This window comes from Carcharodon carcharias (assembly GCF_017639515.1).
Source record: "Carcharodon carcharias isolate sCarCar2 chromosome 27 unlocalized genomic scaffold, sCarCar2.pri SUPER_27_unloc_2, whole genome shotgun sequence".
Classification (NCBI taxonomy): domain Eukaryota; kingdom Metazoa; phylum Chordata; class Chondrichthyes; order Lamniformes; family Lamnidae; genus Carcharodon; species Carcharodon carcharias.
Window position 1 is genome coordinate 584,100 of NW_024470635.1, and position 15,314 is coordinate 599,413.

Here is a 15,314-nt window from a genome sequence, read left to right on the forward strand (position 1 = left end):
GGTGTTTCTGCACTATGGTTGTTATGTTCGTTACTTTAATAATTTTATATCTTGGCACTATGCTTCCAATCGTAATTAGATCGCAAAATATAATTGTAAATTCAACAGTATCAGGTTTCAATGGCGGGGCTCTGATCCAGCATTCGCAGCGAGACAGAACGTGCCCTATCCTCACTGTAGGCGTAGCCTGCGCAGGCGCATTGGCCGGTGGTGAACTGAGCATGCGCGATGGAGGTTTCCAACTGGACCATAACCAGAGTGTGCACTGCAGCCACAGGGAAGTGGTGATGGCGGCTCCGCAAACAGGTATAAACGGCCGATTGTAGAAGGGTAATAGAGTGGGCAGAGTGGGTGGGGAGGCTTCATAAACACCCAGTGGATGACGACAACGCGGAATAAGAAGCTACCGTTCCGGCACTTTCACCAAAACTGCGGTACGCGCATCTCCCGCCTGGAGGCCCAGGTTAGCTGCCGCCATCTTTAGGGAGCGAATGTCCAGCATGGCGCATGCGCGGTCATCCCCTGGTCCTGGTAGCAGGAGGAGAGAATGTTGTGCATTTCTACCCCGGACTGACGGATGGATTTTGGAAACTCCTTTTACAGGGAGTTAGAAGAGGAGGATTTACACACAGCAAACTCAAACCAAGAGAAATGTTTGTCTCTTCTCAATTTCTCTGCTGGACTGACAGTGATGGATTTTTTTTTTACAGGGTATTAGAAGAGCAGAAGAAGGTTGGAAACTCAAACTAAACATCAGATCAAAACCTGGCAGAGCTGCTCGATTCATCAGAACCTGAATGTATGTTTGTCTGTGTTATCTGTGCCTAAACATTCAAACATCTGTGTGAAGGGAAATAGGGCAAAGCAAGATTTGAAAACAAGGATTAGAATATTCAATTGATTTGCATTTTAACCGGAGCCTGTGTAGGTCAGTGAGGACAGGGTGATGGGTGAGTGAATGGGACTTAGCGCAGTGGGCATTAGGCAGCAGAGCTTTGGATAACCTCAATTACCTGACAGGTTGAATGTGGGAGGCTGGCCAGAAGTGTGATAGAATTCTTGGCATAATAAAGGAATGCATTAGAGCTTTGGAAACACGAACTGAGACTGGGCTGCAGTCAGGCAATGTTACTGAGGTGCAAATAGGCGGTTTTGGTGATGATGTGGATATGTGGCTGGAAGTTCATCTTGGGAAATATTTCCCCATGGTTGTGAACAGCTTGAATCAATCTCAGACTTTTGCCAGGAAGAGGGATGCAGTCGGTTGCTAGGGAATTGAGTTTGTAGTGGGGACTGAAGACAATGGCTTCAGTCTTCCCAATATTTAAATAGAGGAAATTTCTGGTTCATCCAGTATTGGATGTCAGGATGGTATATGTTCATATACACCTGCTTCCCTGGTCCTTCAGAATGGCATATACATACATACATATAATCTCTCTCTTTTGCCACCTGCTACACCTATCTCTCTCTATCTCTCCCCCTATCTCTCTCTATCTCTCCATCAATACAGGCCAGAGTCTTGTGTCGGCCCAGACTGGGTGCCCGGTTCCCTTCCCTGAAGGTCATTAGTGAACCAGTTGGGTTTTTTTGACAATCCAGCAGTTTTCATGGTCACTTTTTCCGAGTGCCGGCCTCACAAGTTACCAGATTCATTCAGCTCAATTTCACAACCTGCCTTTGTGTTTTTGAGGGTTCTCTCTCACTCCCTTTTTTCTGTTTTAAATCAATTTCACAGGGTGTTAGAAGGGGAGGATTTGCAGTCAGGAAACTCAAACCAAACATCATATCAGGATCTGACGGAGTCACCCAATTTATCGTAACCTGAATATCATTGGATTTTGAACATGGAAGGAAAAAGGACCATTCACTGTGGGGAGAAACCATACACGTGTTCAGTGTGTGGACGAGGCTTCAGCCGATCATCTGGCCTGTCAAAACATAAATGCAGGAACAACAGGGAGAAACTATGGAAATGTGGGGATTGTGGGAAGGGATTCAATAATCCAATTCAGCTGGAAACTCATCAGGGCAGTCACACCGGGGAGAGGCCGTTCACCTGCTCTGAGTGTGGGAAGGGATTCATTAATTCAACAGACCTGCTCACGCACCAACGAGTTCACACCGGGGAGAGGCCATTCACCTGCCTCGAGTGTGGGAAGGGGTTCATTAATTCATCCAACTTGCTAAAACACCAGCGAGTTCACACTGGGGAGAGACCATTCTCCTGTCCTGAGTGTGGGAAAGGATTCACTCAGTCACCCCACCTGCTGAGACACCAGCGAGTTCACACTGGAGAGAGACCGTTCAACTGTTCTGACTGTGGGAAGGGATTCACTCAGTCATCCACTTTGATGAGACACCAGCAAACTCACACTGGGGTGAGATCATTCACATGTTCTGACTGTGGAAAGCGATTCTCTCAGTCAACTGACCTGCTGACACACCAGCTAGTTCACACTGACGAGAGTCTTTTTAAATGCCCAGACTGTGGGAAGTGCTATAAAAGTTCCAGCAAACTGATGTTCCATCAACGTGTTCACACTGATGAGAGACCGTTCAGGTGCTCTGACTGTGGGACTGGGTTCAGGCAATCATCTCAACTCTCTGTACATCAGCGAATACACAGTGGGGAGAGACCATTCACCTGCTCTGTGTGTGGGAAGAGATTCACTCAGTCTTCCCACCTGCTGACACACCAGCGGGTTCACACTGATGAGAGACTTTTTAAATGCCCCGACTGTGGGAAGTGTTTTAAAAGTTCCCAGGAACTGAAATACCATCAACACGTTCACACTGACAAGAAAGCATTCAGGTGTTCTCACTGCGGGACCCGGTTCAGGCGATCAGCTGACCTCATTGTACACCAGCGAGTTCACACTGATGAGAAACCGTTCAGGTGCTCTTACTGTGGGACTGGGTTCAAAACATCATCTAACCTCACTGTACACCAGCGCATTCACACAGGGGAGAGACCATTCACCTGCTCTGTATGTGGGAAGGGATGCACTCAGTTATCCACTCTGCAGAAACACCAGCGGGTTCACAAGTAACTACAGGTGCCCAGTTACAGATGTTAATATTTGGATAAAATCAAATAAATCATCTTCATATTAAACAGACAGAATGTCAAGTCTTTTTAACAAAATGTGTTGAATCTTTTAATGTCTAACACAAGTTTATTCCTTTTGAAGGGCTCTCCTTCTCCTCTGTTTCCTCCATTCTCACCCCCAACAAGTGTGAGGAGTTCATGGAGCTTCTTTGTCACTAAGATTGAGACAATCCAATCAGCTGCCTCTGCTGCTTCCCTCCCTTCCACTCGCCCACTGGGGCAAACTGTCTCTAAAACTTCCCCTTGTCTGAGTCCTGAATTTCTCTCCCTCTCAGTGCTCATCTTGTCCATGAGACCCACCTTCTGCTCCCTTGACCTGATTCTCACTAAACTGCTGACCATCCAACTTCTGCCTGTTAGCTGATATTGTTAATGGTTCTCTCTCTCTTCTGGCACTGTCCCTCTTGCCTTGAAATCCACTGTGAGCACCCATCCTAAAAATGGACAATCCTTGACCCCCACCATCTTTGCAAACTCACTCCCCCATCTCCAACCACCGTTTCCTCTCCAAAGCCCTTGTACTTGGAATCCCTCAAGGACTTGGCCCCTCCCATTCTCCTCTACATGCTGCCGCTCGGTGGCATCATCCAAAAGCACCATGTTAACTTTCACAAGCCTTTACCTTCCTTAGCCAGAACCTCCTCCACATCACCCACCGCACCCCCCTCCCCCACCCCCACCACTGCTCTTCAAGATGATGGTAGGATCCACTTAGGGACCAAAAACGTTTTGCTTAAAGTATTAGTCATAAGTTTGACATTCAAGACACCTGCTTTTAGAATAAAGCTACAAGATTACAATGGTTTTTAAATAGAAAAAAGCAAATTTTACAACTTCTAAAATCATAAAATAGTTGACAAAAACTACCTTATACTCTAACATCCAGGGTAAGCGTGAGGTACATGTGAATTAACATGACCTGTAGTCGGACTCACAATGCTATAGAGTAAATGACAGATGCAACCAAAACAGATTCCATGGATTTCCCAACAACCCACAATGGCCCACATTGTGAGCCAACCAATCTCACTGAAACTTTGCCTTTGTCACGAGGGTTTCAAATCTCCACTTTTGAATATTTTTCCTTGCAATTCTTTCCAAAAGTCACTCCCTACTCGGACAGCTTCAACAATGACTCACCTTGCCGGATTTCAACCCTGCTTTCTGAGATTCCCCTTTATTTCCGAGTAACCTCAAGCTTCACCTTCCAAGCACACTTTCAGGTCTTTGGCCAGGCCAAGCAGAACATCACTGCTGCAAAGAGGTACCTTTACTCCATTGGACCGCTTTAAAATCTGCTGCACGTGGGTATCTCTTTAACTTAACTGAGACCTCGGCCTGTCTCTGTCACACCTGCTGGCTGACTCCCTGAAACTGGCTGCCTCCAAACTGTGGTTCACTGATGTTTGAACTGACCTGGTGACCCTATCACAGCCAATCCAAGAAGGTCCCACCCTTGTTACGAGTCAGGAACCTATACAACAAGCATGGGAACATTATGTACCCTCAATGTTACAATTTCCACAGACTGCCAATTGAGGACACAGGGCCATAGGTTTAAAAGTGGATTTCATGATTGATGAAGAAAGAACTATTGCCCCATCACCAACCTCCCTTTCCTCTCCAAAGTCATTGAACTTGGTGAACCCAAGGCTTTATCCTTGGCCCCTCCTATTTCTCATCTACATGTTGCCACGAGGCAACATTGTCCTAAAGCTCCACATTAGTTTTCACATGTACAATGACAATGTCCAGCTCTTCCTTGCTTTTTATTCATTCATGGGATGTGGGCTTCTCTGGCTGGGCCAGCATTTATTGCCCATCCCTAATTGCCCTTGAGAAGCTGGTGGTGAGCTGCCTTCTTGAACCACTGCAGTCCATGTGGTGTAGGTGCACCCACAATGCTGTTAGTGAGGGAGTTCCAGGAGTTTGACCCAGTGACAGTGAAGGAACCTCACCACCATCCCTCTCCATTCCTCCACTGTTACTAAATTATCAAACTGCTTATCCCACATCCAGTACTGGGAAGACCAAAGCCATTGTCTTTGGTCATCACTACAAATTCAGTTCCCTAACTACCGAGTCCATCCTTCTCTCCGGGAAGTGTCTGAGTCTGAACCACTCTGCCTGCAACAATATGAGTTTCTGACCACATATCCACACCATCACTAATACCAGATATTTCAATCTCCATTATGTCACCTGTCTCCAACCCAACCCAGTTCATCTGCTGCTTAAACCATTCCTTTGCTACCTTTAGACTTTTTCTCTTTACACCAAGATCTAGGTAATTAATATACATCAGGAAAAGCATGGGACCCAACACTGACCCCTGGGGAACTCCACTACAAACCTTCCTCCAGCCTGAAAAGTTGACTGAGTGACAGGAAACAAAAACTGCCCACATAATGGTGGGAATTTCACGTTGTGATATGTGTCAAATAAATCAGCTTCATTTCAAGCACACAGTGTGGTGCTTCCTTGATTTCTTTAAAATGTCCATTGTGTGTTCCCCACAGCTTCTCTCCCACCTTCGATGTGTAAATAGGGCAGCACGCCTATAAAACTGGTTCAAGTTTAAATCTGAATCTACTCAGTAAATGTGTTTAACAAAAGGTGAAAAGTAAACAGATAATGTCAAGTAATTGGCAAAAATACAGAGAGGAGAAGAGAAAACAAAATTTACTCAGTGAGTTATGATCTGGAATGTACTACCTGAAATGTGGAAGCAGATTCATCAGTAACTTTCTAAATTAAATTGGATCTCTAATGAAAAGGTAAACTTTGCAGGGTTCTGAGGAAAAGGGCAGGGAGTGGGACTAATTGGCAGCTCTTTCAAAGATGATACCAGCTCTACCATGCAGCTCCATATCGATAGGACACAGTCTGATGTCCAAATCCCCGAGAATAAAGAAAGATCCCAACTCTCGTGATGCCCTTGGATTCTTTGTCAATATGTTTTGAATGCCGACAGGTTCCTTCCTTCCTTTGAAATCCCACTTCCGTGTGCAGGTGCTGCAGATAGTGCTGGTCACAGAGGGAGCAGCAAATTAGGCTCAGAGTGGACACACTGAGTTTGTCCTTGACCTGGGTTTCCCGCTGAGTATGTGCTGGGATCTAGTGGGATTTCACTCTGTTGGGACATTTCTGTGTGAATCACAGGACTATCAAGAACAGGAGGAGGGCATTCGCCCCTGAAAGCTGCTCCACCACTCAGATAGATGTGGGCTGATTTGTATCAGAACTCCATTTACCCACCTTCATTCCATATCCTGTGAAACACTTAGTGAACAAAAATCTATTTCAGTCTTGTAAACTCCAATTGACCCTCACCATCCATCGCGTTTTTTTGGAGAGAGTTCCACATTTCTACTCCACTTTGTGTGAAGGATTTCTGTTTGATTGCACTGGTGAGTGCCCAAGTTCTAAATTTAGGTTGATGGCCCCTTTTTCTTGATTCCCCCACCAGTGGAGATTGTTTATTTATATCAGTGCGATTGGCACATCTAGCAGGTTTTGGTCGATCCTCTTTATTCCATACAATGATATAAATTTAATGGGTCGGAAAATGGGGAGTGACATGGATGGACAATGAACACACAGTAGCAAAGACCCCGGTGTTAAGGAAGATCGCCCATGCCCATAGTGACACACAGTGTATCGGATGAAGGGAAGAGAGGGAACAGATGTGTAAAATCGTTCTTCATCACCCTGCCCATTCCTCTCTCTCATCATATCGGGACACAGACCAGGGGACAGGTTCCCCTCCCGTGCACTTGGCTGCTGTATAAATTGACTTAATGATTTTACCTCTATACCTCCAATCCAAATCGGATCACAAAATGTGATTCTGTATTCAACTGTGTTTCCCCTCAATGGCGGAACATTACCCAGCATGCACCGAGACCATGAAAATGCTCTATCTTCAACAGAAAAGACCAGAAAAACTCAGCAGGTCCGACAGCATCTGTGGAGAGAGAAAAAAAGTTAACGTTTCGAGTCCATATAACCGTTCTTCAGACTCGAAATGTTAACTTTGTTTCTCTCTCCACAGATGATGTCAGACCTGCTGAGCTTTTGCAGCGTTTTCTGGTTTTGTTTCAGATTTCCAGCATCTGCAAGGTTTTACTTTTATTTTCGATCTTCACCTTGGGGGCTCCTTGCGCAGGCGCAGTGCCAGGCATTGACAGGAGCATGCGCAGTCCGGTGCTGGAAGGACAGAGGCGGCCGTGTCGGATCAGTGAGGAGAGCGGAGGAATCGAGCCAGCGGGTGGGTGAGGGAAAAATGGAGCCGCCAAGTGAGTGGAGGGTTTTCATAAACACTTGCTGGAGGCCTCAAGACGCGAATAAGAAGTTTCTAGTCCAACATCTGCACAGATTTGGTGGCTGCATCATTTCTCCCGATCTCAGCCCGTTTAACAGCCGCCATCTTTTAATTATCAGGGACAATGGGCGGCAGTGCGCACGTGTATCCGCCATCTTTATAGGGGCAATGGGCAGCTGTGCGCATGTGTGGCCACCATCTTTATAGGGGCAATGTGCAGCTGCTGTGACCAAAACTGGAGCAATTAAAATTGGGAATTGTCAGGTGTCCGGAGCGAAATGAGGTGAAGGTATATGGGAGGATTGTGAGGCTGGAGGGAATTACAGAGACATGGAGGGACGAGACCATGGAGGAATTTGAAATGATCAAAAATTCAACATTTTGTTGCTCCTTTGTGGGTCAGTGAGTACAGGGATGATGGGTGAACAAGACTTGGTGCAAGTAAGCACACGGGAAGCAGAGCTTTGGATGACCTCAAGATTACAGAGAGGTTGAACGTTGGTGGCCGGCCGGGAGTGCGTTAGGATAGTTAAGTTTAGAGGGAATAAAGAAATGGATGAGAGTTTCAGCAGCAGATGAGCTGAGACTGGGCTGGAGTCGGGTGATGTTACTGAGGTGGAAATAGACGGTCTTGGTGATGATGTGGATATGTGGCTGGAAGCTCATTCTTGGGGTAAAATATTTCACCATGGTTGTGAGTAGTCTGGTTCAGCCAAAGACAGTTGTCAGTGAGAGGAATGGAGTCATTTTCTCAGGAGTGGAGTTTGTAGTGGGGACTGAAGACAATGACTTCAGTCTTCCCAATATTTAAATAGAGGAAATTTCTGTTCATTCAGTACTGGATGTCAGACAAGCCAGGATGGTGTGTGACTTGGAGGTGATGGTGTTCACATACACCTGCTACCCTGGTCCTCCTAGGTGGTGGAGGTTAGTGGTTCAGGAGATTCTGTCAAGCTCTGGTTGAGTGATAGATGTATGAAATCCCTCTGCTTTACCCAATGCCTCTCTGACCTATGTCTGTCTCTCCCATAGAAGCCAGGGTTTTGTTTATACCCAGATCGTGTACCAGGTTCCCTTCCCTGAAGGACATTAGTGAACCAGTTGGATGTTTATTACAATCCAGCAGTTTTCATGGTCACTTTTTCCTAGTGCTGGCCCCACAAATTCCCTGATTCATTCAGCTCAATTTCACAACCTGCCTTTGTGTTTTTGTGGGTTCTCTCTCACTCCCTTTTTTTCTCATTTAACTCAATTATACAGGGTATGAGAAGGAGAGGATTTACAGTCGGGGATCGGAAAGCAAACATCATATCAGTGTCTGAAAGAGTCGCCTATTTTATCCTGAATATCATTGGATTTTGAACATGGAGGGACAAAGGACCGTTCACAATGGGGAGAAACCGTACACGTGTTTTGTATGTGGACAAGGCTTCAGCTGATCATGCGACCTGTCAAAACATAAATGCAGGGAGAAACCATGGAAATGTGGGGACTGTGGAAAGGGTTTCAATTACCCATCACTGCTGAAAACTCATTGGCGCACTCACACTGGAGCAAGACCGTTCAGCTGCTCCAAGTGTGGGAAGGGATTCACGCCGTTATCCAACCTGCTGACACATCAGCGAATTCACACTGGGGAGAGACCATTCACCTGCTCCGATTGTGGGAAGGGATTCGCTCAGTCATCTACCCTGCTGACATGTCAGCGAATTCACGCTGAGGAGAGACCGTTCACATGCTCCAAGTGTGGGAAGGGATTCACTCAGTTATCCCACCTGCTGAGACACCAGCGAGCTCACAAGTAACTACAGTGATTGGATTTTGCTGTTAATTGCATCCAGGACTGAACCATGTTCATAGTTGTCTGTTTCTGCTGGGGTTAATAAACTGCGGCCCAATTATTGCAGTTATCATTCTGAATAAAGTCAAATAAATCAGTTTTGTATTAAACACACTGTATTGAACATATGAATTAGGTGGCAGGAGGAGGCTATTCGACCCCTTTAGCCTGCTCAGCCGTTCAGTAAGATCATGGCAGATCTGATTGTGGCTTCAGCTCCACATTCCCCCCTCCTGCTGTTAATCTTTACTCCATTAGCAGTAACTGGAAAGTACAGTGTAAGCAGGCTAAGTTTTTTTTCTTGCAGCTTAGACTCACTCTCTGCTGCGAGTGCTGAGTAGTTAATTAGCTAACTGGGTGAATCTGGTTACTCCAGCCCCAGTTCAGTTGGCTATAAATATAGGCCTCTATCAGCTTGGCCTAAATAGCCAAGTGGTTATGGTACTGGGTTTGTAACCCCAAGATCAAGAGTTCAAATCTCACACTGGCAAAAACTATAAACTTTGCTTGGCCTAACTAGCCAAGTGGCTATGGTACTGGGCTTGTAACCCTAAGATCAAGAGTTCAAATCTCACAATGGCAAACTATGAAACAATGTAACTTCATCTGAATAGGAACAGATGGAAACGTGTTTGTTCTCGAAAGAGTTATAATCTCTAAGCTTGGCCTAAATAGCCAAGTGGTTATGGTACTGGGCTTGTAACACCAAGATCAAGCGTTCAAATCTCACAATGGCAAACTGTGAAACATGTAACTTCATCTGAAACAGATGGAAACAGGTTTGTACTCGAAAGAGTATCAAGAGTTCAAATCTCACAATGGCAAACTATGAAACAATGTAACTTCATCTGAAGACAGATAGAAACGTGTTTCATTTAAAAGATTATCAAGAGTTAATTTAAAAGATTATCAAGAGTTCAAATCTCACAATGGCAAACTATGAAATAATGTAACTTCATCTGAATAGGACCAGATGGAAACGTGTTTGTACTCAAAAGAGTTATAGGCCTCTATCGTGCAGCAAAGGAAAATGAATGCATACTTGGAGTTTGGTGAGCGGGAAAGTTCGATGAAGTGAAGGGAGGAGATGTTCTTTCTCTATCTTTCTCACACTTTAGGAATTGGATCTTAGTCTCCTACAGGGAAAGGAGCTAGCTGCTTGGTGAGTATCTGGTGAGTGGTTAAGGCCTATTGTATTCTTAAGCTTTCAAATAGTATTCAAATTGGAGGTAAAGTTAATAAAATGTCTAAAAAAAAATATAAATAAATGATTAATGTAATTATTTAAAACAGATTAAAAATGGCAGGATAGTTGGTGTGTCAATCACAGAATTGATATGGCACTACTGCCGCCGAATCTCCAACCATCAATGTCCTGAAACTGAACTGGACCGCCCACATAAATATTGTGGCTACAAGAGCATGTCAGAGGCTAGGAATCCTGCGATGAGTAACTCACCTCCTGACTCCCCAAAGCCTGTCCACCAAGTCAGGATCGTGATGCAATACTCTCCACTTGCCTGAATGAGTGCAGCTCCAATAGCGCCCAAGACCACGACACCATCCAGGACAAAGCAACCCGCTCAATTTTTTAAAATTACTCTTTCATGGAATGTGGCCTTCGCTGGCTGGGCGAGCATTTACTGCTCATCCCAAGTTGCCCTTGAAAAGGTGGTGGTGAGCTGCCATCTTGAAGCACTGCAGTCCATGTGGTGTAGGTACACCCACAGCCCTGTTAGGAAGGGGGTTCCAGGATTTTGACGCAGTGACAGTGAAGGAAGGGCGACATATTTCCAAGTCAGGATGGTGTGTGGCTTGGAAAGGAACGTCCAGGTGGTGGTGGTCCCATGTGTCTGCTGCCCTTGTCCTAGATGGTAGTAGTGTGCATTTGTAAGACGGTGTCGAAGGAGCCTTGGTGAATTGGCACCTCTTCCATAAACATTCATTCCCTCAATACCGACGCACCGTAACAGCAGCATGTACCATCTACAAGATGCACTGCAGGAATTCACCAAGGCTTCTTTGACAGCACCTTCCAAACCCACGAGCATTCCCATCGAGAAGGACAAGGACAGCAGACAGATGAAAACACCAGCACCTGGAAGCTCCCCCCCAAGTCACTCACCATCCTGACTTGGAAATATAGCGCCCTTCCTTCACTGTCGCTGAGTCAAAATCTTGGAAATCTGACATCTCAGGAATGAATTAAAAAAAAACAATTGTTAGCACAAAGCTTCCAGCCTTGATTAAACCCGGGACTTTCTCATGTAAAGTAAACGTGATAATCAGTGCACTAGGGAAATGAGTGTGAATCCCCCCCGGCTAGTCAGAGGGGAACTGACCATCCATCTCCAGCTCTAATTCCCAAACAGAAAATGGTGCCAAGAATCAGCAAGTCAGGCTGAGGCTGTGGCTGCTCTCACCATCTGAAACCGTCTAATCCTCGGCTGATTGACGGCAGTTCCGGACCAATAGGAAGAGGGGGTTGGACTGTAGGCCCGGCTGGTACTCCAACCAATCGGAGTGAAACGGGCTGGGCTGGGAGTGAAGCATGCGCAGTGTGTGTAATGGAGCTGGAGAGGTTCTTTTTCGGATCAGCAATCGGTGAGAGGCCTATCAGCGGGGCGGAGGGAGCGATGGATCCGGTGGGTGAGCAGAGGTGTTTCGTATACAAGTTGCGTAAACCACAAATCCCAAAAGCGAACGTCCCGGTCCCTCTGGGACCGTCGCCCCCGTTTGTACCGAGCGAGACCGCAGCTTTCCCCCAGTTGCTGATCCTAGTTAACGGCCGCCATCTTTATTGGGGGCAATGTGCAGCGGGGCGCATGCGCGGCCAACATCTTTATAGGGGCAATGTTTTTGGTAACTTTTCAATGACAGAATTCGAACAACTTGTCCATCAAACTGCTTCACGCTTTGAGTTACAATGTCTTATTGATGAAGCAGAGCAACGATATATGTCCAAGTCAATGACAATAATTCGTTTTTATTTTGTGCCTTTAATATAATGAAATTTTCCAGGACGTTTCACAGAAATGTCACAAAGTAACATTTGACACTGAGCCACATAAGGAGATATTGGGGCCACTGACCAAAAGCTTGGTCAAAGAAGTAGGTTTTAGGGAGAATCTTAAAGGGGAAAAGTGAGATGGAGAGGTTTAAGGAGGACATTTCAGAGCCTGTGGCCTAGGCAAATGACAGAATGGTGGAGTGATTAAAATTGGGAGTGTTCAAGAGGCCAGAATTAGATGAGTGTAGAGATCTTGGAGGGATATGTGGCTGGAGGAGATAACAGAGACAGGGATGATCACAACCATGGAGAAAAACAAGGATGAGAATTTTAACATGGTGGTTATGAAAGGGAAACCTTTATAGGTCAGTGAGCACAGGGGTGAAGGGTGAACATGACTTCATGCGAGTAAGCACACAGGCAGCAGAGTTTTAGATGATCCAAAGATAACAGGGAGGTTGAATGTGGGAGGTTGGCCGGGAGTGCATTAGGATGGTTAAGTCGAGAGGTAACAAAGAGTTTAAGCAGCAGATGAGCCGAGACTGGGTGGAGTCGGGCGATGTTACTGAGGTGGAAATAGGCAGTCTTGGTGATGATGTGGATATGTGGTTGGAAACTCATTTTGGGGTGAAATATTTCATCATGGTTGTGAACAGTCTGGTTCAGTGTCAGACAGTTGTCAGGGAGAAGGAATTTGGCTAGGGAGTGGAATTTGTAACAGAGACTGAAGAAAATGGCTTCAGTCTTCCCAATATTTAAAGGGAGGAAATTTCTCTTTCTCAGTACTGGATGTCAGACAAGTAAGGATAGATCGTGACTTGGAGGGTAAATGGAGGTGATGGTGTTCACATACACCTGCTACCCTGGTCCTTCTAGGGATGGAAGCTGAGGGTTTGGGAGATTCTGTCAAAGCTTTCATTGCATTGTAGAAAAATAAAATCTTTCACCCCCATCTCTCCCACCTCTCCCTCTCTCTCTCTCCTGTCACAGAGGCCAGAATCTTGTGTAGACCCAGACCAGGTGGCATATTCTCTTTTTTTCTTTTCCCTCCTATTTTTAAATGTATTTCGATCTATTGTTTCATCTCTACCTTTTAGCCCATTTCGATCCCTTCCTCCCACCTCACCCGCACCAGGGCCATCTGCCACTAGCTTGCTTCCCTTAATGTGCCTATTAGCACATCCTTTAGATAATATCACCACCATCAACACCCCTTTGTCCTTTTGTCTATGACATCTTTAGCAGTCTCTTCTTGGCCTCCAACTATCACTGGCCCCCTATTGAGCTCTACTGTCCCACCCCCTTATACCAGTATATATTTCATCTCGTTTCTATATGTCTTAGTTCTGATGAAGGGTCATACGGACTCGAAACGTTGACTGTGTCCCTCTCCACAGATGCTGTCAGACCTGCTTAATTTTTCTGGGTATTTTTTATTTTTGTTGGCATATTCTAGTCCCTGAAGGACATTAGTGAACCTGTTGGGTTTTTATGACAATCCATCAGTTTTCATGGTCACTTTTTCCTTGTGCTGGCCCCACAAATTCCCAGATTCATTCAGCTCAATTTCACAACCTGCCTTTGTGTTTTTGTGGGTTCTCTCTCACTCCATTTTTTCTGTTTTAAATCAATTTTACAGAGTTCTAGAAGGAGAGGATTTGCAGCCGGGAAACTGAAACCAAACATCACATCAGGATCTGACGGGGTCACCCAATTTATTGTAACCTGAATATCATCAGATTTTGAACATGGAAGGAAAAAGCACCGTTCACATCTGGCCTGTTAAGACATAAATACAGTCACAATGGGGAGAATCCATGGAAAAGTGAAGATTGTGGTAAGGGATTCAATTACCCATCCAATTTGGAAACTCATCAGTGCAGTCACACTGGGGAGAGGCTGTTCACCTGTTTTGATTGTGGGAAGGGATTCACTGATTCATCCACCCTGCTGAGACACGAGCGAATTTACACCGGGGAGAGACCATACACCTGCTCCAAGTGTGGGAAGGGATTCATGCATTCATACAACTTGCTGACACACCAGCGACTTCACACTGATGAGAGACAATATAAATGTCCAGACTGCGGGAAGTGCTATAAAAGTTCCCATGTTCTGATGTGCCATCAACGTGTTCATATGGATGTGCCCCCACTGTGGGAGTGGGTTTAAGAAATCGCCTGTACTCATTAAACACCAGCGAACTCACACTGATGAGAGATCATTCAGATGCTCTCACTGTGGGACAGGGTTCAGGCGATCATCTCAACTCACTGAACACCAGCAAATTCACAGTGGGGAGAGACCTTTCACCTGCTCCCAGTGTGGGAAGGGATTCACTCAGTTGTCCACCCTGCTGACATACCAGTGAGTTCACACTGGGGAGAGACCTTTTAAATGCCCAGATTGTGGGAAGCGCTTTAAAAGTTCGAGTGAACTGATGTCCCATCAACGTGTTCACAGTGACGAGACACCATTCAGGTGCTCTCAATGCGGGACTGGGTTCAGGTGGTCGTCTGCCCTCATTTTACACCAGCGAGTTCACACTGGGCAGAGACCATTCACCTGCTCTGACTGTGGGAAGGGATTCCTTCTGTCATCCCACCTGCTGAGACACCAGCAAGCTCACAAATGACTACAGTGATTGGATTTTGCTGTTAATCACATCCAGGACTGAACCATGTTCATTAGGGTCTGTTTCTGCTGATGTTAATATACCCCAGCCCAATTCTAGGGGCTAATATTCTGGGTAAAAGTCAAATAAATTGGCTTTTTTTCTTAAACACACGGTGTGCTGAATATTTTTAATATGTCAAACACAAAATTGTTCCTTTTGAAGGGCTCTCCCTCTCCCCTGTCTCCTTCATCCTCACCTCCAACAACAAGTGTGAGGAGCTCATGGAGCTTCTTTGTCACTAAGATTGAGACAATTCGATCAGCTGCCTCTGCTGCTTTTCTCCCTTCCACTAACCCACCGGGACAAACTGTTTCAAAAGTTCCCCCTTGTCTGAGCTCTGACCTCACATCT

At 45.7% G+C, this 15,314-nt stretch overlaps 1 protein-coding gene across 4 annotated transcripts; it reads left to right on the top strand.

Moving 5' to 3' along the window:
• Positions 1-229: 229 nt before the first annotated feature.
• On the top strand, positions 230-14,291 carry LOC121273841 (zinc finger and SCAN domain-containing protein 2-like). Of its 4 annotated transcripts, XR_005942087.1 has the most exons (4): positions 230-306; positions 711-799; positions 8,697-9,237; positions 13,926-14,291. XR_005942087.1 is itself a non-coding variant. In XM_041180980.1 (3 exons), the coding sequence occupies exon 3, from the start codon at positions 1,848-1,850 to the stop codon at positions 3,051-3,053; it is 1,206 nt and encodes a 401-aa protein (XP_041036914.1). In that variant the 5' UTR covers positions 230-306; positions 711-799; positions 1,739-1,847; the 3' UTR covers positions 3,054-3,118. The 4 variants fall into 4 exon arrangements, 1 of the variants encoding a protein (XP_041036914.1); XR_005942086.1 differs by lacking the exon at positions 13,926-14,291 and having other exon boundaries at positions 8,697-9,373; XM_041180980.1 differs by lacking the exons at positions 8,697-9,237; positions 13,926-14,291 and adding an exon at positions 1,739-3,118.
• The last annotated feature ends 1,023 nt before the right edge of the window (positions 14,292-15,314 follow it).

Bases quoted from the DNA above. Each gene is read 5' to 3' on its own strand.
- LOC121273841 (XM_041180980.1), top strand. From the start codon at position 1,848: ATGGAAGGAAAAAGGACCATTCACTGTGGGGAGAAACCATACACGTGT.